Consider the following 26,090-nt stretch of genomic DNA (forward strand, 5'->3'; position numbering starts at 1 on the left):
TCTGCTCAGCATCCTGCCAAGCTGAGAGGCTGATGGGAACAGGATTGGTACCATTCAGGGGTTGCAGTGTCATTGCGTTATCAGAGAGTATCGTTATGGGTGGGTTGGGAAATTTTTCTTGTTATTGAAACATACGGCATAATGTCTCCAGCCTTTAATGTCAAGAGTTGGAAATGGTACATTCTTGTGACAATGAACAAATTTTTTTGTCTTGTGGCACTGATAAATTCTAACTGCTGCCATTGCCAGTGTTTAATCTGAAGTCTCAAAGGTGGTCTTTTTCCTACTGGGTTTAATGTGCACAGTTTTAATTTTTATTTTCAATGCCTGCCCAGTGCTGTGACTTGCTGTAATAGTCAACCAATAGTCATTGATTCCAGTGGTTATGGTGTATTTTAAACTTTAGTCTTAGGCAGACCATGGAACAGCTGACAGAATTTAATTAAGTAAGAAGTAAATAGAACAAGTGAAAATTGTCAAAGAAAAAAAGACAAACTGCATTAATATTTCTTCAAAGATGCAGGCTGGTCTGTTAATACCCATATGCTGAGATTTTTCTAGAGTAGCCTATAAATTTCTATGGAAACTCTGTTCTCTGAGCTTCCATGCAAGATGGTTTGTGGGGACTCAGTTTCTGAGCTGGGGGCACAGGCCAGGAGATGAGGCTTTTTTTTTGGCTGCTGTGTTGGTGTGGAACAACGTTTCCCCAAAATCCAGCTCATTTAATAATTTTTATTTGTGGGAAAAATAGAATTTAAAAAAAATAAAGGTCAGAGGGCTGTTGAATGAATATAGTTTTTTATTGCTTTGTGGTTGTGATTTTTAGTCAGCTGCTCATAATTTTATTGAAGGCTAGGAGTTGTTTATTATGGAAGGATCACTTTACACTCAACATAGAGTGACTTGGCAGAGCACAATTGTTTATAAATAATTCTATTACAGATTATTTATCTTTGTACTGCAGAGCATAATGATCAAGAAACCAGTGAGATATAAAATCAATGCTGTGGGTATTCACTGGGTGAAGAATTTCCTGGCTTGCAAATCTCAAATAGAGTTTAACTGGATGCTTATCAAGTGGGTGCATGTCTAGTGGAAACCCTCTGCATTGATTTGTTAAGTCCTGCCCTATTTAAAATTAAATATCAAAAATAGTTTTTAGGGAAGGAGTGATCAGTGAAGGGGAGAGATTGCTGATATAAAAATGTAGTTGTCTAAGCTTGATGAAAGCAAGGTATATTTTCATAAAGCTGGTGGAGTTCCACACATATAGATCATCCTCCAAGATAAAAGGTCCAGGTTGACTTTGAAAGAAATCAGAAGTACGCTATGGCATTTTTATGAGTTTACTCCTTAAATTATTCAGAAGATTAAGGGTAAATAAATCCTTCAATAAGGGGCTCTTTAATAAGGTATGTCAGGGGAGGTTTAGGTTGGAGATCAGGGAAAGGTTCTTCCCCCAGAGGGTGCTGGGCACTGCCCAGGCTCCCCAGGGAATGGGCACGGCCCCGAGGCTGCCAGAGCTCCAGGAGCATTTGGACAGCGCTGCCAGGGATGCACAGGGTGGGGTTGTTGGGGTGTCTGTGCAGGGCCAGGAGCTGGGCTGGATGATCCTGGTGGGTCCCTTCCAGCTCAGGAGATTCTGTGATTCTGTGCAAAAATACAATGCACTTCAGTAGCTGGAAAGCAAGCCCAGCTGAGACTGGTCCATCTTTTTTTTACATGTTGTGTGAGTCACTGGAATAGTTTAACAAGGGCTCTAGATTTCCCTAGATTGGAATTTTTAAATGAGATTGGATGCTCTCCTAAAAGATATGTCCAAGTCCAGCCAAAGCTATTGGACTTGAAGGAGGAAGTAGCTGAGGGAATTCTTATGCCTTGTGTCAGATGAGCAGATCAAAGTGGCTTCTTTTGGCATAAAAAATGGAAGTTACAGGCAGATTGCCATGCAGGATTTTGTTGATTTGTTTGCATTACAGATTTCTTTAAAAGACTGCATTTTGACTTGGAATTTTCCCATTAAAAATGATATCTTCGCAGGTTCCCCAGGTGATTTGACCCAAATAGCACAAAACAGCACAGGTTGCCAAAACCCTACATTCTCAAGTACAAAAAATGAAATTGAAAGGGGAAAAATTGCAAGAGTGGTGTTCTTTCTCTATAGTAATCTTTATTCCTCCCACCCTGGTAAAAATCCATCACAGGCATGTTCTAGACGCATTCTACCACATTAGCATGTAAAGCTAAAACACATCTCAATCAGTCAGAATTATTTTTAATTGGATGCTTATGAGCCCACATTCCCATGAGATGAAACTGGAACAAAATTACTTTCACACATTTCCATTGTAGCAGTATGTTCAGAGTCCGGGGGTTTTGCGTTCCTATGTAACGTCTGGCATTTAATCAGCACTGGGAGGGTGTCTTATTCTTTGGTAAGTATGTAAATAAGCTATTGTTTTGGGAGTAAAAGGAGAAAACTGCCATAGCTTGCCTGAAGAGTTCAGGAGAATGCTAACAAAATGCGTGTCAGGCTGAATGTACTGAAACAGCTTATAGCTGAAAGGAGAAAGAATTTATGCTCATCTCAGCCAGTATTATCCTTAGACTAAAAAAACTTGCTGAGGTCCAGCCCCTCTGTAGTCTCTGCTGACCTCGCTGGGTGCACCCCTCCAGCAGCTTCCTTAAGTTGCTGCCACTGGCAGCAGGGAGTGCCCTGCAGGGATTCTTGGGTTTCTCCATCTAGGTGATGCACTGGTGTCTGTTTTGATTTCCCAAACAGCATTGCATGAACTTTGTCTAGCAAAAGCAGCTTAGTAAAATGTGTAATTATTGCCTAAATATAGAAAATTATTCACTTAGAAAATAACAGACATATGTTACTGATTCAAAACATCTTCCAATTTGTCAAATTAAAGAAAGTATTGACTGCAGCTAGAGTTGTCACAACTGATAATTTTGATTAAGTTGTTCAGAATGCCTGAAGCATCAAAACGTATATATTATTTTTTCCCTTTTAAGTAGGAGTATCCGCATCTTGATATCAGTTGAGAACTAAATGTTTAAACCACATACACAGGTCTCCTGAGAGAGATCTGGGTGTCTACCTGGAACTGGGCGGTACCTTCAGTACTAAAATATTTCAAAGAACTTTGCAAATCTTGAGTAACAAATGATTCACAAGAAGAACAGTGGAGCAGATGTCTTTTCAGATGTCTCCTGGAGACAGAGATGGATGAGCTTAAGGGATTCAAATTGTACTTATGAACAGTGGTGATGAACAAAATTTTAAATTTTGGTCAAGGACTCTGAAGAACAGAAGCAGCAAGAGATTAATTTTGTTAATGTAGAGGACAAGAGGTCTAAAGTTTTAGGCTCTTAAGGCTGGGTGCAAAGTGTCCCACTTCATAAAATACATAAAATTTTAGTTCAGCAATAATTTTTAATCAATAACCCCAAGAATCAATAGTGCAGTTAAAAATGGGAGAACCTCACAACATACTCGTAGCTTCATAGGAGGCTTTCACTTGAAACATAATTTGGTTAGTGGGATGCTGTGCATAAGAAGGATGGCTGAGTGGTCTGCTGACGTGGGGCTGGTATGTTAGTTTAAACGTGATGAGTCCAGGAGATAAACCTTATATACTAAAACCCAAGGGTTTTTCCAGTAATCCCAAATTATCTCAAAGCAGGTGTTGTGATATGTGCTGCAGAGATGTTCTGCACAGGAGCCAGAGGACAGACCTGCTTAGTGAAAATACCTGAGAGTTTTTATTCTTCTAATTAACTGCAGCTGTGGATAGCATGAGTGTGGAAAGTTTGGTTTCTTTTAATAAAAAATCTTCTTTATTTAATATTTGATTGACAGTATAAGTGATTAGAGGCATCATCCTCATGGTTCTCCTTCTGAAGTAGTTTTGGGTAGTCTCTCAGCTGCCCAGCGGTTGAATCTAAGTCAGTGATTCTCTGTCAAAGAGGCAGGTGCCACCAGTGAGGGGTCATAAGCACAATATAACAGGGGCAGAGCCCCCGAGCTGCTGGGTCCTGCAGACCTGGCTTGGCTGCCCACGTGGCTGGAACAGGATGGAGAGGAGAGGAGCCGTATGAAGGAAACAGGGAACATTGCTGACCTGCTTATTGAAGGTGTTGCGCCTGAAAAATTGGCAACAGGCACCAACATCCATTCACACTGACCTAAGTGACCCAAGCCATTCCAGATTTGCAGAATTAATAACACTGTAAGAACAACTCCTCCTGTTCTTTTCATTTCTGGCTTCTATTGAGAACATCTGACAACAAGAACTGTTATGTCTTCTCACATTATGGTATCGCCCTTCCTCACCACAGCCTATTTGACCAAGAAATGCAGAGAGAGGCTTGGGGGGAAAAATTAGTCAGCTCTTTATTCCAATCCTCCAAAGGTTTGATTTAAGTTGTGTAAGGAGTTTTTGGATCTGCACTCTGCAGCAGGATGTAGGGTATGAGAGCTGTGAGCTATTCTTAAGTGGTTTTGTTCTTTCGTGTTTGTAAGCTGAATTTATGAGAAAACATTGATGAGAATGCTCCCACTGCAGCAGCCACAGATCAGAAAAAGCAGTGGGAGAGGAAAATAAGAGCAACCACAACTGGTTTCCAAAGATGACTAATGCTGCAGCCCCAGTCTAACCTCCAGGACAGTGATTAGCGTTTGGCTTCTGCTGGAAAAGTTTTCTGGGGCATCAGCCTAACTGAAAACTGGTTCAATACATGAAACTAATGAAAGAAGATTTTAAAGTTTTAAAGATCTAGTGTTCCTGCCTTGTGCACTTAGTTGATTTAAATACTTCTAGGTGTATAATGTGCAGTGTTACATCTTGCCTATGTTCTGTATTAGTTATCAGAATATTTTGTAAATGAGGAAAATCTAATTTTATAGGTAAGAAATGACAAGGTACCTCTAACAGACCTGTCAGCGGTAGTGTGACTTCCATTTGGTGAAAATTCAGTGATTGCTCCTCAGTTTTACAGAAGACTTTTAAGGAAATTCAACATAGATTGAAATTTTCACTAGAGTGCAAAAAGATGCAAGTTCTTGCTTTTAGTGTGACATTCATCCAGCAAAACTTAAAAGTTGGTGACTATACAAAACTCCCAACCTAATAAATAAAATCAGATCTTTCCAATGCTGCATTCTTGTAATTAATCAACAAGCCATCCTCTTGCTACTGCAGGATTTTACCCTGAAGTATGTTTTCTGTATTTCCAAGAGTGCTTTTTATTGTAGCTGTGGCTTTACACGTTTCTACATTGACTTGGTATTCATTCCCAGCAGAAATTTTCCTTGCATTTTGTTGTTTATTGAATAGTGCTCAATGTTTGTGCTCAATGATTTCAGGGAATCAACAAAGTGCCTGATTAGGAAGCATCTTTGGAGGTGTCATGTCCAAGGGCAGGGTCACCAAGAGCTGTATGCCCAAGGCTACATCCAGTTGATGTTTAATATCTCCACGGATGGTGACTCCACAAGCTCTCTGAGCAACTTGTGGTTTTTCTCTTACGATTAAATGCAATTTCCTGTATTTCAGTTTGGGCCTATTTCCTCTTGTCCTTTCCCTTGGCACTGGTGAGTCTGGCTTCATCATCTCTGCACCTTCCCATCGGAATCACAGAATCATCATGACTAGAAAAGACCTTTGAGATCATCAAGTCCTATCTATGACCTAACACCACCTTGTCATCCATCGGATATTTGTACATTATGAGACCCCCTTGAGCCTTTTCTTCCTCAGGTTAATCACAGGTGTCTCAGCTTCTCTTTACATGTCAGACGCTCCAGTCCCTTCATCATCTTTGTGGTGCTTTGCTGGACTTGCAGCAGTGTATGCATGTCTCTGCTGCTGGGGAGCCCAGTGCTCCAGGTCAGGCTTCTCAGTGCTGAGCAAAGAGAAGGGATCACCTCTTCAGTGGGCTGGTGAGGCTCTGCCTCATGCAGCTTGTGGTGCCCAGGGCTTTCTTTGCTGTGAGGGTCCATTGCTGGTGTACCTTCAGTTCTGTGTTCCCCAGCAACCTGGGGGCCCTTGCTGCAAAGCTGCTTTGTGTCTGGTTGAGCTGTAACACCCAGGATCCAATAAATCCCTTCATAGCTTCACAAGCTTTCTCTTGGAGTGTTTATCCAGCCTGTCCTTGTTCCTCTAGCAACACAACCATCGTCTGCATCAGCTTCTCCTCCCAGTTCTGTATCACCTGCAAACTTGCCAAGGCTGCAGCCTGCCCCACCAGCTGGGTCATCAGTGGAGACGTTGGAAAACATTGGTCCCAGAATCAGAGAATGGTTGGAAGAGATCTTCAAAGGCCATACCACTCCTCCCTCTGCGATGTCAGGGACACCTTCCACTATCCTAGATTGCTCCCAAGCCTTGGCCTTGGACACTATCCTAGGTTGCTCCAACCTGGCCTTGGACACTGCCAGGGATCCAGGGGCAGCCACAGCTGCTCTGGGCACCCTGTGCCAGGGCCTGCCCACCCTTACAGACAGCAATTCCTTCCCAATATCCCATCCAGCCCTGCCCTCTGGCACTGGGAAGCCATTCCCTGTGTCCTGTCCCTCCATGCCTTGTCCCAAGTCCCTCTGCAGATCTCCTGGAGCCCCTTTAGGCCCTGGCAGGGGCTCTGAGCTCTCCCTGGAGCCTTCTCTTGTGCAGCTGAACACCCCCAGCTGTCCCAGGCTGGCTGCAGAGCAGAGGGGCTCCAGCCCTGGAGCATCTGGGTGGCCTCCTCCGGTATCAACACATGGGGTGCTCCACTTATGGCTGAGTTCCAGCTGGACTTTGTACTGCTGAGTGTAGCTCTCTGACCTGTTGAGTTTAGCCAGGTTTCTGTCCACCTCCCTGTCCATTTATCTAGTTTCTACTTCATCACTCTGTAACAACTTGGCTTAATTGTAAAATACCATGATTATCTTGATTTTATCTTTGAGAGTCTTTATACTGTCTGTATATTTGTTCACATTTATAAATTGCTTCAGCATCCAGGATAATTTTGGCCTTGCATTAATCCAGATTACACCACCAGGGCCAGGAGAACTCATCTGCATGGGTTTGGTTGTCATTGTGATTTCTGCAGGCACTGCTGAGGCACCTCCAGTGCTGGGGACAGCTCTGGGCCCCTCAGGACAAGAGAGACACTGAGGGGCTGGAGCGTGTCCAGGGCAGGGAACGGAGCTGGGAAGGGGCTGGAGCCCCAGGAGCGGCTGAGGGAGCTGGGAAAGGGGCTCAGGCTGGAGCAAAGGAGGCTCAGGGGGGACCTTGTGGCTCTGCACAAGTCCCTGACAGGAGGGGGCAGCCGGGGGGGTCGGGCTCTGCTCCCAGGGAACAGGGACAGGAGGAGAGGGAACGGCCTCAGGCTGGGCCAGGGGAGGCTCAGGTTGGACACGAGGAGGAATTTCCCCATGGAAAGGGTGGTCAGGCATTGGAAGGGGCTGCCCAGGGAGGTGTTGGAGTCCCCATCCTGGGCCTGGACGTGGTGCTCAGTGCTCTGGGCTGGTGTCATGGTGGGCATCAGGCACAGGTTGGACTCGATGGTCTCAGAGGTTTTTTCCAACCTAAATGATTCTGTGATTTTGTGGTTCTGTTACCTGGGTGAATAGAAGTTCAGAATGATGTTTGTACATGCCTAGAAAGACTCTTGTTGTGTCTCTTCTGAATATCCCATTTAAATACAGTTTATATTTGACCTCATGGCCTAGTGTTTATTTTCCAAGCAGGAGCGGAATTAACATCCCAACCCATGACAGTTGTACTTGGGTTTCGTACAGTATAGAATATGAAATTTGTTAGTGGTTGCTTTATCATCATGAAGTCAGTTCCTAGAAGTGTTGTCTTAACTTTGGGAAAAACAGAGAATGACCTGGAACATTACAGAAATGTGTCTTTTTAAAAAGTACATTTTGGGGAGGGCAATGTTTTGGAATTTAGGAGGATTTTTGGATTGATAGAGGCAGAAAGAATTACACAGCAGAATAAGATTTATAAAACTGAGTGGGAGGTAAAGCACAACCTCTTTCTCTGTGGGAAGGAGGTTAATTTCCAAATAAATTGAAGACAATGTAAATTTAATTACTGTGCAGCTTGAAGGACTAGGACTTAAAAGCTATCATGTTAGTTTTTAAGATGGGAAAATATTGCACAACTGCAAGAATGCTGAAATAAATCATTAAATCAAATCTGTGTTAGTTGTCCCACCAATCCTGAAACTTGAGGAAGTCTGAAGGCAATAAAGTAATCTCTCTTCAGAATGACAAATTCAGTAGTGGATAAGGTAATTTCAGATGACAGTGTATGTGGGAAATAATGACATTTTTCCTACTGAAAAGTAATGAACAATAGCTTTAAAGGTTTACCTAAAATAAAACTTTCTCTTAGTAAGGGCTATTCATGCCCATGTAACATTTCTAGATTTCACCATTATTGTCTGTAACACCTTTTTCACTGAAGAATAACATTAAAAACATGGACAGGCAGACTAGAGTGGAGAAACAGGATTGCGTTTCAGCTCTGTCAAGGTTGGATTGTGAAACTTGGGTAAGATGTGACTTTTGCTAGATATGGAAAGTATTTTTATAAAAGATGAGGGGATGGTCCAAGCTGGGGCTCCTTCGGGATGCTGACAAGCCTTTTCCTGCTGCGAGCTATGGTGATTTTGATCACACATGTTTGTTTGGGAGAACACTGGTGGTGATGGAGACAAAAGCTGGGAGAACTCAGTGCTCTAAACGTTTTTCCTTCCTTAAAGGCTTCCAGATGATCCGTTCCAAAACTATCCTCTTCCTGCAACAATGAGTGGTTCGGAGCATTTCAAACTGCCTGTAGTGTATTTCTAAATGCATGCTGGAGACCATGGTATATTCTTGATACCAATATGCTGTTCCCTGGAGTTGTGTTTTTAACCTTTCTAGGTCCTTGCTCTACATTTCATGGAATCATTTAGGCTGTAAAAGCCCTCTAAAAGCATCAAGTCCAACCATTCCCCCAGCACTGCCAAGGTCACCACTAACCCATGTCCCAGAGTTTCACGTTTTAAATCCCTCCAGTGATACTTCACAGGTTGTTTTTCCCCTTTTATGGTTTGTTTTTTGGGGCTTTTTTATGAGCTGTACGACAAGGGGGAGAAAATCACTAAATACTGTGAATTTAGGATGCGATGTTAGGAAGGTCAACTTTACTGTTCATAATAAAGGTACATGGAAAATGAAGCAGGAGAAAGGCCCTGGCACTCTCTCTCAGACATACAGAGGAAAGTTGAGAGGCTGAAGCTACCAAGAGGAGAGAAATAAAGAAAATAAAAAGAAATTTTAAATAACAGGAGTTAAGAAAATACCATGGGCTGATTTCCCAGGATGTTGGCACAGCATTTACACTGAACTGGGCAAGGGCAGGCTGGGGCTTCCTAAAGCCAAGTTAACCTCCATGTAGGTCATTAACTGTAGCTTTTTCCATAGTGAATAGCACTCTTATGAAATACTTCATTATCCCTTGTTTTGTTCAGCATCCACTGCTGTTGGGTTCTGACTGGATATTAACATCCCTTACAAAAATTTAGTATTTTTGATAAATGTTTTCTTTCAATGATGCAGTATTTTTAAGGATGAAAATACCTATCTTTTATTTCCTATCTATTTTGACATCAGATTTCCATTGAAAAGTGGTTTATTTATGGCAGGCTTTTACAGGTTTGTTTCTAAGAACTGAAATTCACAGAAATGCAACAAAGGGGATGATATTGACATTACAGTGAAGGATGTAAACAATTTTTATTTGAGATACTTATTTTTCAAGTACTGTGTTACAGGATGAGTTTAGTAATAGATATTAAACTCAACCTTGATCTTGTATTGAAAAACACTTGATATGTTACATTATTTGATGTTACGTTATTTGACATTATCCTGTGTTTTTCTTGCATTTTGGCTTGGGTTGGAAGGAAGCTTAAAGTCCATATTATTCCAACACCCCTGCCATGGGCAGGGACACCTGCCACCATCCCAGAGTGCTACAAGCCCAGTCCAGCGTGGCCTTGGACACTGCCAGGGATCCAGGGGCAGCCACAGCTGCTCTGGGCACCCTGTGCCAGGGCCTCCCCACCCTCACAGACAGCAATTCCTTCCCAGTATCCCATCCGTCCCTGCCCTCTGGCAGTGGGAAGCCATTCCCTGTGTCCTGTCCCTCCATGCCTTGTCCCCAGTCCCTCTGCAGCTCTCCTGGAGCCCCTTTAGGCCCTGCCAGGGGCTCTGAGCTCTCCCTGGAGCCTTCTCTTGTGCAGCTGAGCACCCCCAGCTGTCCCAGGCTGGCTGCAGAGCAGAGGGGCTCCAGCCCTGGAGCATCTGGGTGGCCTCCTCTGGACTGGCTGCAGCAGCTCCAGGTCCTTGTGCTGTTGTTCCCCAGGGCTGGGGCAGCTCTGCAGGTGGGGTCTCACCTGAGCGGGGCAGAGGGGCAGAATCCCCCTCCCCTGGTGCCCACGCTGGGGATCAGCCCAGGGCATGGGGGGTTCAGGTCCAGCTCTCCCCCACAGCACCCCCAGGTCCTTCTCCCAGGGCTGCTCCAGCTGCTCATCCCTATCCTGGATTGTTCCTGGGGGTTGCCCCAACCCTGGTGCAGCTCCAGCACTTGGCCTTGTTAAACCTCAGAGGTTCCCACAGGCTGCTGCTCGAGCCTGTCCAGGTAATGTGATATCAGATATTGTAGTGTGAATTTTGAGTTCATTATCAAGTACCATACCTAAAGTCCTCTTCCTTCCTTCCAAGGTATTTAATGTCTGACAGGATTCATTCAGAAAGGAATGCATAAACAAAATTTGAAAGCTGAAATTCTCTATGTACTGGTTTGAATACACATGCCTTGGAAATTGCAGTTTTTGTACCAAGATTGAACATCCAGTGTGAAATTCCTGGTGAAGGTGTAGGGGGAATGATCAAAATGCAGTTCCAGCTTTGGCTTTATAGTATTTCAGCTCAATCTATGTATTTTTTTCATTTCTGGAAATTCAGTAAAGCAAGATATTTGAGCCAAAATCACTAACATGATATGGATGGAGGTACTCCACTGAAGGAGGTGGTAATACACTCAATATATTATGCTTTTTTGCACTTTTTACATTAAAAATTGCCTTGATCAGTATTTAAATTTGACTCAAAGTTCATCAAATAACAGATTACGGTTTTCTGAGAAGTTTTAATTCACCATCTTTGTTTCAAAAGTGAAATACAATCTTTAATTAAGTGATTGTTCATTGTGCTTTGTTCTGAATGTAGGGTTATTCACTGGTTTGCTTTTTTTTTTACATTGTCTTTATTCTTTGTGTGGCCTCAGGTACACTGAGCACATGCCATGTAACTTCATCTAGAAGACAAAAAATGCTCATTTCCTTAATAACTGTTCTTTTTAGAGCCCGTGGTACTCATAAAAGTTCTCAATGGTTAACAGTACAAATTCCTTATAGATTTGGATTTGGGAAAAAGAGATTGCTACCCACTATGAAGAGTTAAGGAAGTTATCCACAGATATAAATGTGTTATCTTTCAATTTTTTTCCTTTATGGGGCACAGGAGGTTTAGAAATGACCTCATTGTTATGCAAAAGAGAGTCCTTGCATCCAAAATTATGTTTGGGAGAACATCTTAGCAGTGCGACCTATGTCAGGTTTGAATTTTTGGTCATTTCTGTAGTATCCTTAGCAATGGTTTTATTGTATACTACTGATTGGTCCAACAGATTTCCTTTATTTCTTAAAAAAAAGTTTCCAGTTTGTTAAAATTTTAGAGGTTTTATGTCAATAGGGTACCCAAACAAACTGTAATGTTGAGGGAGAGACAGCTAGAGGCTTTCCATGCTCACTGGCAGAATCACTGTGGGGGGAGGAAGATGGGATCAGGAAGGACACCTGGCCAAAGAGAAGGCCAGTCCATGAGGAAAACAGTAAACTCTTTCCTGTGGAGCAAGAGGGTCAAAGACACCTTTAGGACAGGGACTGGAAGAAAGGAGGGGGAAAGGAGGCAAAGGCATTAAACAAAAGTAGTATTCTGTGTCTGCAGCATGACGATGTGTACTCCTAGGGGCTTGTTTCTTGTTCTGCTTCGATACTGAAACTCAAATTTTATGAAGTTAGGTCAAAGCCTGGAGAAGGCTCCAGAGAGAGCTCAGAGCCCCTGCCAGGGTTCCAGGAGAGCTGCAGAGGGACTTGGGACAAGGCATGGAGGGACAGGACACAGGGAATGGCTTCCCAGTGCCAGAGGGCAGGGCTGGATGGGATATTGGGCAGGAATTGCTGTCTGGGAGGGTGGGGAGGCCCTGGCACAGGGTGCCCAGAGCAGCTGTGGCTGCCCCTGGATCCCTGGCAGTGTCCAAGGCCAGGTTGGATGGGGCTTGGAGCAGCCTGGGACAGTGGAAGGTGTCCCTGCCATGGCAGGGGTGGGATGGCACTGGATGAGCTTTAAGGTCTCTTCCAACCCAAACCATTTTGGGACTCTGATATTATTTCCAAGCTCCAGAGGAGATTGCAATGAACAATTAATTCATTGTAACTATGCCAGGGCACTGAAATTCAAGCTCTCACTGAGCCCACGAGGCTGTATAAGGAAGGAGTGGTGCCAGGAATGAGCTCTGTGAGGGCTCTGGGTACAGAACTGGGGTTCCAGACTCACATTCTGCTTAAACCTTAGAAGAAAGAAGGCTGTTAGCAAGACACATACCCTCTGACCTTCTGCCTACAGAGTAAGTCTGTTAACTCCTAAAGTGGGCTCAGATTCTCTTCTGTCAGAATGAGTTCAGAGGGCCCAGCAATTTTCTTTCCAAGGGTAGCAGGCACCCAAATACATATGTGTGTGCATGCATACCCAGTGTGTTTGAGCAAAGATGTACCAAATCCAAGCTTCTCAAAGGACAGGGATTTGGACCTTAGGTTGCATGACAGCAGTGTCTTTCTGATTTTCATGTTGCTATTTCTTTGTTAGGAGTCTGTTCTTGGGGTTTTGGGTGGGAGTTTGGCTCAGGATGCTTTCTCCAGCAATTTCCTCTGATTCTCACCCACAGAGTTTTGTCCTCATTCAAGGCAAATGTCATCTCTCAGCAGCTATGAGACACTTACCCTGTTGAATTAAAAGCAAGGAGATGAAATGGAAATATTGTGGACTCTGCCCACTTGATATGCTCATAAAATAGTAACAGAGCAAACACAGGGATCATTGAAAGGAATACCTTGAGACACCTAAAACAGGTTTTGTGATTTTAAGCTCAGAATAAACCTTGTATTTAGTCTGAGCTTTGCAAACGTATTCTGTTTGTACTGGACTGCGCGCATTTTCCTCCCTTAGCTTTCAGCCTTTTGGAATTTAGTTTCCTACTTGCCCTGCTCTCTTGATTAAAGAAGAGTACAGGAGAGAGATGGTGCTCAGCAAAGCACTACCCTGTCAAAATAGGTGTGTTCTATAGGATTTGCATGCAGGAATTCAGTCCGTGGTAGATCACAGCCTGCTTATTGAGTTTCTATTTCAATACAACCTGGTGTTAGGTCCTAGCCCAACTCTGCCCTGTAAGTGGAATTACAAGGATGTTATTTGGCACGCTAGACAAAAGGGGAATAAAACTATCTGTACCAAGATACAGGGGAAGGAATTTACTGCTTTCTGTTCTTTTTACTTCTCTAGCAATAGGAGCATCCATTTCCCAACATTGGCTGGAAAGTGGCCATGAGATGCTGAACAATTTATGCTGTCAGTTGAAAAATACATTTCCTGGTTTCTGGAAATTAAACTCTTGGCTTATTTTGTAAATATTTGCTTTTGTCTTGCCACATCAAATTCCTTTCTTCCATGTTGTTTCTAGTGTCATTGTCTTTCTGACTCCATTTTAGCAGGAAATCCTGTTCGTTAGTGCAAAGCCTCCCTTAATTGTTCTAAGTTGTTTCTGATTTTGCCTATATACCTACAAGTGTATGGTGACTTCTACTTAATATAACAATATTCTAAATAATCATCTATCCTCTATGAGGCAGAATTTGATATGGCTTTATAGCACATGACTTATAGATCTCTGCTCATATGTAAGCAGTGGCAGATAAAAGGGTACTCTTTAAAATTAATTAGATATTTTGCCGTGAAGATATCTTGAAGTATATAATTTATTATGATCAAGTTTAGTATTGTAAAATTAAACAAGTGGCCTTTTATGTTTGCTGTTAAACAGGGAGATGGGATGGAAATAGTTTTCTTACCCAGGCTGCATTAAAACCATTTGTGATGCCAAGGGAGCAGCTCGGGAGAATGACTTTTTATATAGGCAGATAGTGACAGGACAGCTTTAAACTGACAGAGGGAAGGTTCAGATTGGATATTACCAATAAATTCTTTATTTAGAAGGAGGGGTGAGGGCCTTGCTCAGGATTCCCAGAGCAGCTGTGGCTGCCCCTGGATCCCTGGCAGTGTCTGAGGCCAGGTTGGATGGGGCTTGGAGCAACCTGGGACAGTGGAAGGTGTCCCTGCCCATAGCAGGGATGGCACTGGATGAGCTTTAAGATCTCTTTCAACCCAAATCACTCAGAGATTCTGTGGTTTAGGATTTGCCCTGAAATAGCTGGCAACTGAGGCACACAGCCTGTTTCCAAGAGGATGCAAACTTATATTCTTGAGAAGGCACAAGATAAAAAAAGCAGAAAAAAGTCTGATCACTGTCCAGCAAAATCAGAACATGGCAATACCCTCCTCATGTGAACCTGTTACCATCTGGGAGTTCTTTTCATTCCCTGATCCCTTCAACACTCTTTGACCATCAGTGTGGCCCTGCAAACTATTTTATTTACATCCATGATGTTTGTGGAGTCTGTACGCTGTGAGTCTCTCAGTTTCACATCATTTCCACAAGCCAGGTGGGCTTATTAGCAAATCTTTATTCAGCAGAATTTAGTCATTTTTCACTTTACAAGATTAGAAAGAAAGATATAAAGTATGTTCTTACTTTCTGTTTATTCTGTTATTTAATAATTTAATTGGTTAGGTTCTGTTTCCTGGGATCCTAAATGTCTCCCAGGCTTTAGAGTTGGGCTCAAATAAATAAGAGCAGTGCCCCTCTATGGAGTAAATTGCCCTGAAAAGGCCTTGGAGTTCTCCATGGCTATTGTCTCTCTTTATTTCTATTTATGTGCCATTGTAGCTTGGATAATTCGAATGCAGAATGCCTCAAGGGCTCTTTAGTAGACATGAACACAGGAGACGTAGGGATTTTTCTCTGCATTTGTTTGTAGTAAATGGATTTCTCCCGGTGCTGGGTTCCTTAAGTGCTCACAGAGCACTTCTCCATCGCCCACAGCCAGGCACTTGCTTACAACCTGTCCCCCATACAGGTCTATGGGACAATGCATTTATTGTATTTCAAGTGGAGCAGCACAGTGCATTTCTTTTGTTCTGATGTCTGGTATGACCCTTCACAGACTTTTATTCAACCAGATGGGCATTTCAGGTTCTCTGCTTGGAGATGTCTGTGCAGGCACATATCCATGTGTAGAGTTCTTGTGCCACAGCACACACTTTTTTTGCTGTAGTCTTTTTAAAAAGTAGGTCAAACCCAAGAAGCGTTCCTTACATATACAGGAATCAAGGTATGGTTGTAACTTTTAGATGTCAGGTTTCAAAAATAAAATATTTTTAGGGCTTTCTTCTAATATGATTGTGGCATTGTAAAATCCTTTTGTTTAAAAGGAGTATTTTTTGTGTAACAAGGTTTTGGTGTTTGGGGCTTTATATTTAATTCCTTAAAATAGAGAACAATGATGCATTTGGCATGTGTATGGTAAGAGAGAGAAGAAGTAGCACAGAGTATTGCTGAATTGTTTGAGAGTTCGTCCTCAAATTTTTTGATCCATGGAACTGTTTTTTTCCATCACCAGATAGTGGTTTGTGTTTGTGTGCTGTTCAGTTTGTTTGCAGCACTTCTAAACTAGGAGAGCAAGCAGAAAAAATTCAGAACATCTGAATTTCCAAGCTTCAAATAAATTCTGTGGAGAGGTGCTTTAATCCTCAAGTAGTTTTTTACTCAGCACAGATAGAATATTTCTAGATACTAAAATAAATTAATATTCATCTTTAGAAGCTCAGTAGTGATTTGAGTTGTGAGAAATCCAATCCTTACCCCTTCTTGCTGTCTTACAACTTGATCTGATTTTCCTCTGCTAATGTCATCAGTTTGTTTCTGTCTGTGCCTCTTTTGTTCAGGCTTCCATCTCTTTCTTTGTGTCACAGCACCAGTCTAAGCTCATCTCATACTCTAGGTATTGAGATTCTCTTCTTTCCTCCCAGGTTTTTCTTCCCTCTCTGCCATTGCTTTGACAGTGCAAGTAGGAATTTATTGCGCCTCAAGCCTGGCTTCAACCTCCTTTGTAAGAGAGATTTGTGCCAGTGTAATGATAGTTTAGTTTCTGTTTCAATACCTTTTTTTTTTCTTTTTATTCCTGTAGGATACTGTAAGCAGGTTTCCTTTCTCCACTTCCATATTTTTGGTTTTTGGTCAAATCACTCTTTCATCTTTTCTCAAATCCATTGAATAAATGCGTTTTCAAGCATTTCATGGAGAAGTCTGTTTTCTGGTTTAGAACCTTTGCATTTTCAGATTGTTTCGAAATCTTTCACAGAGGATGCCAGGGGCATTTGCTGCACAGCACAACTTCACTGGATATAGAATCATGGAATTGTTTTGGTTGGGAAGGACATCTAACTTTGAGTCCAACCATTCCCCAGCACTGCCCAGGCCACCATTGACCCCCATCCCCTTGTGCCACATGCACACGGCTTCTAAATCCCTCCAGGGATGGGGACTCCACCACTGCCCTGGGCAGCTGGGAGTGGGCTGAACAACCCTTTCCAGGAAGAAACTTTTTCTGATATCCAAACGAAACCTCCTGGCACGATCTGAGCCATTTCTGCTTCTCTTATCAATTGTTACCCGGAATAAGAGACCGACACTCACCTGTGTCCAGCCCCTTCCCCAGCTCCGTTCCCTTCTCTGGAAATGCTCCAGCCCCTCAATGTCTTTCTTGTCATGAAGGGCCATATTTTTGTTAAAACCAAAGACAGGTACTCCTTCAGCAACCAGCTTTGTTCCATTAGGGGCAGCTCTTTGCTGTCTGGTGGTCCTTAGTTGCTGCTCCCAGGGTGAAATCCTTCATACTTAGGGAGCAGCTTAGATTGTTTGTTGCTGCATTAAATCTCAGCAAGTTTATTTTGTGTCCAACTTCTTGAAAGGTAAAGAAAAATTTAATTTAAATGCTGTTTCTCTTCATTTGTTACTCTTGCAATGACTGTGCCCTTTGCAAAGTTAAACCATAGTATTTTATAGAATCACAGAATATCTTGGATTGCAAGGGACCCACAAGGATTACTCAAGTCCAACTCCCAGCCCTGCACAGACCCCCCAACAACCCCACCCTGGGCATCCCTGGCAGCGCTGTCCAAACGCTCCTGGAGCTCTGGCAGCCTCGGGGCCGTGCCCATTCCCTGGGGAGCCTGGGCAGTGCCCAGCACCGTCTGGGAGAAGAGCCTTTCCCTGATCTCCAACCTAAACCTTCCTGACACAAATTCAGGCCATTGGCATTTCTTTGCCTTTGATGTCTATCAATGTGTATCACCTTATATATTCTCTCTATATATTGAAAGTATTTTTGTAGCTTCATCAAGTGTTTAGTAGCTTTTAGTATTTAGTTTTTGGTCCTGTTAAGAGTATTTTTCAGACTGTTGGGATGTCTCACCTTCAGTTCATATAATGCATCCCATGTTACTTTTTTATTATTCAACTGTCTTAATTAAAAAAGAAATCCCCAGTAGAACAGTCATATAAATGATGTGTCAAGCCTGTTACAACAGGGATACTTCTGTGTTTTATTTTGCTTCCAGTCTCACTGAAAGAGCATCAACAAGGTGTATTTCTCAGTGCTGGTGATATCCTCCTTGGTATGAGTCTGACAATCACTGTTTCAGTACTATGCTCAGGACAAACTGGCATGTCATTATCTTGGAGCATCCTATTTACTTCCTTAAAATAAAGTATGCTGGTTCCTTTCCTTCTCATTGTCCAAAGCTTTCAGAAAGGGTTTTGGCAAATTCTAGCTTCGGGTTTCCTTTCAACTTCTACTTTTAATTCCCATTTCTTTTTTTCCAATTTTTTTCTTATAAAAGCTGCATTTTATACATTCTTTTTTTGATGTGAAAAGTGTGGTTTATGAGCTGTTTCAAACTGAGGTAAATCAGACTTTTTGAGACATTTGTTAAATGAGTCTCCTTATTGGCTTTTTTTTTTTCTTTTGGGATCTACAGGCTTTGTGGAGTTGACTTTTTGAATGTGTTAAGTTCATATATTACTGGTTTGAATTTTACTGTGTGTGCAAATAGCACTTAATCAATTCACTGGTATTTAAGCAGCCATTACTCTTTAGTCTGTATCAATTTTTTTATTTATTGAAGTTCAGCCCTGAGTTAAATTAAAAACTGCTGTGTAGAGGGAGGTAAGAAACCAATGTTGTTTTGAATTCCTTAAAAACAAACAACCACAGGAGCTTGAGATTGTTGTTCAGCCTTGAGTCTTCCTTATTGGCTGAGCTCATCCCTGCTGTGATTTGATGGTCTGTAATAGATCACATTATCCCAGAATGGTATGAGTTGCAAAGACCTTAAAGATCACCCTGTTCATGGTCAGGGGCACCTTCCACTATCCCAGGTTGCCCCAAACCCCGTCCAGCCAGACCTTGGACAGTGCCAGGGACCTTGAGAGTTCCAGCTGCACACAGCTTCTCTGGGCACCCTATGTCAGGGACTCACCACCCTCACAGCCAGGAATTTCTCCTGATAATGCCAGCTGATGATTCCTAATCTTCCTAACAGATGCCAGCTGTTATCTCATCTTGTCTTATTCCAACTTACTGTTTTGCTTACGAAACATTGGCCTGTAAGTACTTCTGTGAGGGGAAGATCAGTTGGGGTACCAAGATGTTTTCATTGTTCTGATCATAACTTGTTATGAAACGTCCATAATGGGTGAGATTGAAGAGGTGTTGAGCTCCATAGCCTGCCTGACAGTCGATGGAGAAGAATGGATGAAAGAGGACAAGCATTCAAGTAAAAAAATCCATATTCTTGTTAGCCTGTGCACGCTGCCCTCAGTGACAACATAGTACATGTATTCTTGTGTTCGATCTCGACTTTTAGTTGGGCAAAAATAGGCATGTGATGAAGACACATGAGGGAAATTTGGGAGACAAGTCTCAGTTCCCATTCTGGACCTTGTACTTTGTTGTGGAGAGGGGAACAACCTTGTTGTAAAGCATTTTTGCCTTTTTAAAATTGCATTATTCATGTCTTGAAAATCAAAACCAAAACCTTACAGAGATGTGACTGCTGCAAAATCAGGCATCTCCTTTAGAATGCAGCATTTTTTGATGATGAAAGATATTTTTGAGCTAATTTCATACAAATGCCTTTTGAGGTTGTAACTAGCTCTGTGCTGAGACTTTAAAAATTAGTCTGATACTTATCAAGGTGGTTTTCAGAGCTAGAGACAGAGGCATAATAATAACTGAATGACTTGGAATTGAAGTTTTACACCAATTCAGGAGGCAATGGTACTTCCTTAGGAGCTCCAAATCCATTCATTAATAACAATATCTGGCCTATTATTTTTCTTCTTTGTTTAGCTGTAGTGTTTCTCGGGAGCTCTTTGAGTTTGCAGTTCTATGCATTTTTATTATGAAAAATTTAGTAGGAAAAATTCCTGCCACGTGTCCCTGCCCTTGTGCTTATCTAAGGGATGGTCTTTGGAGAAAGATAACCAGTGGATGGAGGAGAGAATTGTGTTGAGAATTTTTAACCTGGATATCTGTTGTGGGCAGTGGTCCCACAGAGAAGTGTCTCAGCATGGTGCAAAGGACATGAGCTTGTGGCAGGAGAGCAGAAATTTGCAAGGGGAAAGACAACAAAAGCTCCTGCACTGCTCCTTTGGAACTAGAAATCAGCCACCAAGGTCTTGCTTGTGCCATAAACTCTACTTATAGTGCACGTAATTATTGAAAAAAAAACCTTAAGGAAGATATAAAGAAATAATTTGTCCATCCTTTTCCTTTCTACTTCCTCCCAGTTCTCTACATTTCTGTCGGAATAAATAAATTTACTTTTTGGTATTCCGGTTCCATGCAGAGTACCACTGTATGTTCATTTTCCTATTCACATGCATTGAACACAAGCACTTTCCAAAATCTTGATCCCACTTCCTTGTTTATATTTAAATTTCATTTAAAGCCAAAATGCTGTATGTATTTTGGAGAAGAATCTACTAGCTGCAAATCCTCTTTATTCCAAATTCTTCCTCTTTGTGAAATTATCTTCTAGAGCAGACACCAGATTTAACCTGGTTTTGCTGCACCCCACCATAGGCATCACCAGATTGGTTTTAACTGATTATTTTGTCTCCACAGCACTAGATGGTGCTGATGACAGTATCTCTGAAATCTGAATCTTCAAAGATACCTATGATTGCAGAAGTAGTGCTGCTGTTTCCTACCAAGGACCAGTTTACAGATCCAGTTACTGATCTGAACAATAATATCAGTCTGTGAATGCAATAACAGAATATGGGAGGGGGGGAAGGTGGAAAGCTACCAATATATCTTAATTTCTCTCTTGCTTTTTCCCCTTTTAACATGGAATGTTCTAGTGGTATTGACTAATAGCTGTTAGTGTAACTAATTCCTTGTGGCAGTGAGGAGTGTTGGAAAAGCCTTGTCCTGAGGCTCTTGACTAGCAGTGGGGTGACAAGCACTGATACTCCTAGGAATCCACTCTTACCATCTGTGAAGGTTATAATATGAATGATACATTGCAAGTTAAAAAAATTCAGGGGACTTCTTCCAGTGCTGATCATCATTTCTTGAAGCAGAAGAGCCTTGCAAGCACATGGCTTCAAACACTGATCCAGTTCCAAGAAACGGATACTGTCCAGAATATAATACTGAGGTAGATTTTGCCACCTGAAAGTGGATTTTGTTCATAGAACCACAGAATGGTTTGGGTTGGAAGGGACCTTAAAGCCCATCCAGTGCCACCCCTGCCATGGCAGGGGCATCTTCCAGTGTCTCAGGTTGCTCCAAGCCCCATCCAGCCTGGCCTTGGACACTGCCAGGGATCCAGGGGCAGCCACAGCTGCTCTGGGCACCCTGTGCCAGGGCCTCACCTGTCACCCTTTTGGTGCTTGATCAAGCCAGCCTTTCCACCCTCTGAAACACACATAGTCATCCTAGGGAAACCTGATAGGAGTCCTGTAATGCCCCCAAAAGAAGTAAAGAAGTCCAAATGATGTTTTTAAATACAGAAAGCCTCAAAACATCTGACACCTAACAAGAGCAAATGGCCTCAGGTTGCACCAGGGCAGGTTTAGAATGGATATTAGGGAAAATTTCTCCATGGAAGGGGTTGTTCTTTCACAGGCTGCCCAGGGCAGTGGTGTGGTCCCCATCCCTGCAGGGATTTAAAAGCCATGTGGATGTGGCACTTGCGGACATGGGGCAGTGGTGGCCTTGGCAGTGCTGGGGGAATGGTTGGATTCGATGGTCTTAGAAGCTCTTCTAAGGGGGTGGGTTTATCTGTGAATTGACAGCCATGTTTGAGCTATCCAGGGCTTTAGAGGAGCATCTGACTCCTTGCTGCTGCTGAGCATTAGCTGGTGGCCTTTGCCCACTGCTGCTGCTTCCACCGTTCCCCTTGTAAATCAGATTATACCACCCTCTGTGAGTGCCATTGCCATGCTTTTCTTCAAAATGCAAGAAAAATATGTTTTTCTGTATGTATAGGGACCTCTGATTTAACAGGTTATTTATAAAGCTAGGGTAATCCTTTTTTGCTTGACTTAGGCTAAAATAAATTTGAAAATAATGTATACTAGTAAAATTCAATAACTCGGCCTCAAAATACCCAAAGCTTTTGTCATATACTTGGATTTCTCCTGTCTAAGCAACTAGGTTATTAGAATGGATAATATGCAAGATACTTAAGTGTACATTACAATGTATTGCATGAGGTGCTGCACTTAAAAATTGCATGTATACCATTCCTTCTGTAGCAGTTTGACTTTTAAGAATTTAATAATGAACATAAAATGTTCTTCAGATCATATATTGTATAGAATATTTATGATTCAAAAGTTGCTGTTACTTCTCATGTGTTAAACAAACAAAAAAAATAATATAACTATAGCGCATTGCATTCTAAAAATTTTATGTATATAATAAGACTCCTTTTCTTACTGAACAGTCTTAACTATTTCAGGACATTATCGTGAAGTTATTTTAATTTTTTTTTTCCCAGTCTATTTTCTCTGTTGTCTAAAAAACACAACAAAGTGCTGGAGCAAGCCACACAGTCCTTGAGAGGTTCCCTGGGTTCAAACGACTCTCCACTTCCTGATTATGTGAGTATCAAAATGAACGTTGTAATGGGTGCTTCGAAATTCAAGTCATACATCCCTAAATCTGCAAAGAATTCTCAGAATGTGACAGCTGAGCAACCACCAACATCAAAATACAGGAACCTGCATGAATGATGTCATGTCTGAAACATCTCTAAAAAACAAGTATTACACTTAGAAATGGCAGAACAAAACCACAACTATTCAGAGGGAAGAGACTTACTGTCAACTTGTGCTTTTCAAGCCATTAGTAATTCAGGATATTCAAATCACACAGTTGAAAACAGCATTTTTAAGAACTGGGCTTTAGCATCCACAGAATCTGAAAATGCCTAAAAATGATTGAAAACAATTCCCAGTGAGCCTCTGGGGGAGTACTGGAGTCATGGGGCAAATTAGTATGTTCTGAATACATGGATACTTACAGTTCCTTTCGTTTGCTGAGCCAATGCACACAAGTAGGCAACAATTTTGTATTTAATTGCACAGCTTGTTGGGAAATCTCTGCTTAGGGTAGAAGAAGGAGACGTCTTGCAAGGACTTGAATAATAGCTTTGTACTGCTGAAGTACCTTTGGTCTGTACTCATTTGAACCCTCACTGCAATACTGTGTGAAGGAAAGAAAAGTTGATTGATCAGTTGCTCACAATTTTTGAGGATGAAAATGTAACAACTGTTTTATTTTCAGGGCTAATATGTGTTCCGGAATATGCCTGCCTGAGACTTTACATATCCCATTACTCTAGCATTAAATATAAAAATACCTAAAAAGGTTATTTGATATAATAGCTTAATGACTTAAATAAGGAAACAGCATGATAAAAGTCTGTAAAAGAGCACATATAAATAAATATATCTATTTCTGTGCATACACACATAGGCATGCAGTAACATACATATGAAAATACATATTTTAAGGTATGTGAAAATACAATGCTTGAAAAAAATTTTATATGTTTTGGACTTCTTTTTAACTTGCTGGATGTAAACAATGCTGCAGGTAAAGAAAGGCCCAGGGAAAGGCTTTCTGTAAAAAGTTGTCCCCTTACATACAGAGACAACTGAGCAGTGCAGCTGATAGATCTGGGAAAGCTCCCTGGAATAAAGCCAAGAGGCTTAGCTACTTCACTGAATTTCTTCTCTTTTTATTGTTGGTATGGTGTAGGGATGGAAGCAAGAAAGAGAGCACTTGGAAAGGTTGGTGTAGGGGAGAGTAAAATAAGTTCATGGCCTGTATTTTGAAACAATAAGGTAAACTATTAAGCATGGCTTTCTGGTCCTTTTTCCTCTCCAAATTGCTCATGTTACAGCTCAGTCTGAAGCATAAGCAGTTGCCTAAAAAAAGTTGAGGCCAGATTTCATCACTTCAACATATTCTGCTTCTGAAAGCTTGTGTTTATGTTGTATGTAAGAACAAGGAAGAGTGTAGGATCTGAGGGGACTGAAATGTCTGAAGCCCGTTCCACCTCTGTATCCCAGCATGGAGCTAAGGAAAGGGGTGATTCCAATATTGCCTGCTCTGCACAGGTTTGTTTATTGAGAGGTGGAGATTTGTCCAATAAGCAGTTCCCCTTGAAGGTTTTGTTCAGACCAAATATGTATGTTAAAAATGCATTTCTCACCATTTTTTCATTCACTTTAATTTAGAGATTATTCATTTTCTTACTGTGCTCTGTAATCCAAAGGGGAATTTGCATGGAACCTGAATCCAAGGGTTAAATCATACATAAAAATATTCGAGGTGCTACTTAAGGTATTGTCTTAAATCCTGGGTGTTTGAACAGTACTACTTTTCTCTTTCTACTTCTGTAAGTTTTTGTTCCAATGTACAGTCGCTAAATTTAATCACTGATGGTGGTAGGAATATACTGAGTTCTACCTTTACCATGTTTCTTAATGTCCTTTTTGTGAGTATCTGCTACAGTCTGCCATCAGGTCTGTGGTGTACCAGCAGAGCTGGGAACAGGAGTAAGGAGCTGACCTAGTTGGCCTTTATACTGTTCTTGCTGAGGTTTTTCTGGTTTTTAAAAAAGAAAAGAATGAGTTGTTTTATTGAGGCTGGACCAGTGTCCAGGATCCTTCCCAATGAACTCATGTCAGTGTGGAGGGATTCAGGAGCAGGATGGAGAAGCCAGCAGGACAGGGAGAACCACCCCCTGTCATTGTTGCCTCAAAGACAGGATCCTTTGTTAGATTAATTCTCATATTGATTTGTTCACTTGTTGTTTCATAAGCCATATTATTATCGTTTTTGTAGCAGCATTGACCTGTTTTGAAATACCACACTTTGATCCAATTGGAAATGGGAAAAGTCCACTTAGGTTTATCTTTCTTGCTTTCTTGGATTCAATGAAAGCATATTTTCCAATGTTTTAGCAAACAAGAAAACTGGTAATAAAATAATTGAGAATTTTGCTTCTTTTAGTTCAAATCAAGACATATTACGTAAGTAAACATATCAGTGATTTTCTTGGTAGTTTGATTATAGACTAATGTAATTTATCAAATCAGAGGTACTTAACAGCATAACTAGAGACATGCTAACTTCTCTTGGGTAGTAGCACATCAGCCATGTTGTTGGAGCTACCATCTACCCCAAAAATTTCTTTTAAAGGATTTCGTAGTCTTGTTTATGATTTTTGAGCACTTCCCCTGCTTGTTAAGCTACAGCTGGTAAGGAGAGAGTCTCCTTAACTCTTTCCAGGGAAAGAGTGGATGGGAAGAAGAGAGTAAATTTTGATTTTTGGCAAATTTATGTAATTTTCTTACTGATATAAGAAAAAACCCAGTTTCCTTAATGCAAAAATTGAGGAAAGTACAAATCAAGTGTAGAAATAGTTTTAGATTAAAGTAGTTTGGAACACATAATCGTTGGAGTCTTACCTTCTAAACTTTGGGTTTTAAAAAAATAAATTATTCTAGCCAGATGATGAAGCTTAAATATGTTAGGAAAAATTGTAAAAATAATCACACTTAGTGCCAATATATTCAATTATTTAATATGTAGGATTGTCATTTAAACAGCACTTCAGTGTCAGATGAAATTTGTCAAGGATAGAAACCTTGTAGTGTAATACCAAACTTTTCATATTAATAAATATACTCCTATCAATATATGGAGAACCATCCTTTAATCCTCCAAAATCTGTTGGCTTTTGGGGTTATTTAGTACAGAAATAAGTGCACGTTGACAATCCAAAGGGAAAAATTAAAAAAATAGAAATGTGGGCTCTATGTGGGCATGTATATATATAAAAATATATATTTTAATATATATTTATAGATTTAAAGTCTGCAGTAGCAAAGCCTGGTGGTACTGGGAGAGTTCCCAATCAAAGCTGACTTTTCCTGACTCCTTCCCAATCCAGTAAATTTACCCACTGTGCAAAGCTGGATTTCATGGAGGGCTGGAATTCTGCAAATGTTGATGAGTTTTTCTCTCATCTTGATAACCAGAATTAAACTTTGCATCTGGATGACGAGATTTCTGTATTATTTTCTTTTCCCCCTCAGTTTGTGCTCCATAATGAGCTAAATGAATTCCAATATTTAGATTCTTCTTTGATTTTCTCCTGATTTATATGGTAAATAGAAAGCAGCTGTCTGTTTAACCATCTAACTCTTGAA

The 26,090-nt window shown here is 41.4% G+C and overlaps 1 protein-coding gene across 5 annotated transcripts in view; it reads left to right on the top strand.

Moving 5' to 3' along the window:
• DYM (dymeclin) overlaps positions 1 to 26,090 on the top strand; it is a 212,316-nt gene that overhangs the window by 123,559 nt on the left and 62,667 nt on the right. For all 5 annotated transcript variants that reach the window (XM_069001243.1, XM_069001244.1, XM_069001245.1 and 2 more), the window contains one exon: positions 22,364 to 22,466. In XM_069001243.1, coding sequence (XP_068857344.1) covers positions 22,364 to 22,466 — 103 coding nt within the window. The remainder of the gene's footprint in view (positions 1 to 22,363; positions 22,467 to 26,090) is intronic.

The sequence above is a fragment of the Aphelocoma coerulescens genome, assembly GCF_041296385.1.
Source record: "Aphelocoma coerulescens isolate FSJ_1873_10779 chromosome Z unlocalized genomic scaffold, UR_Acoe_1.0 ChrZ, whole genome shotgun sequence".
NCBI classification, from domain to species: domain Eukaryota; kingdom Metazoa; phylum Chordata; class Aves; order Passeriformes; family Corvidae; genus Aphelocoma; species Aphelocoma coerulescens.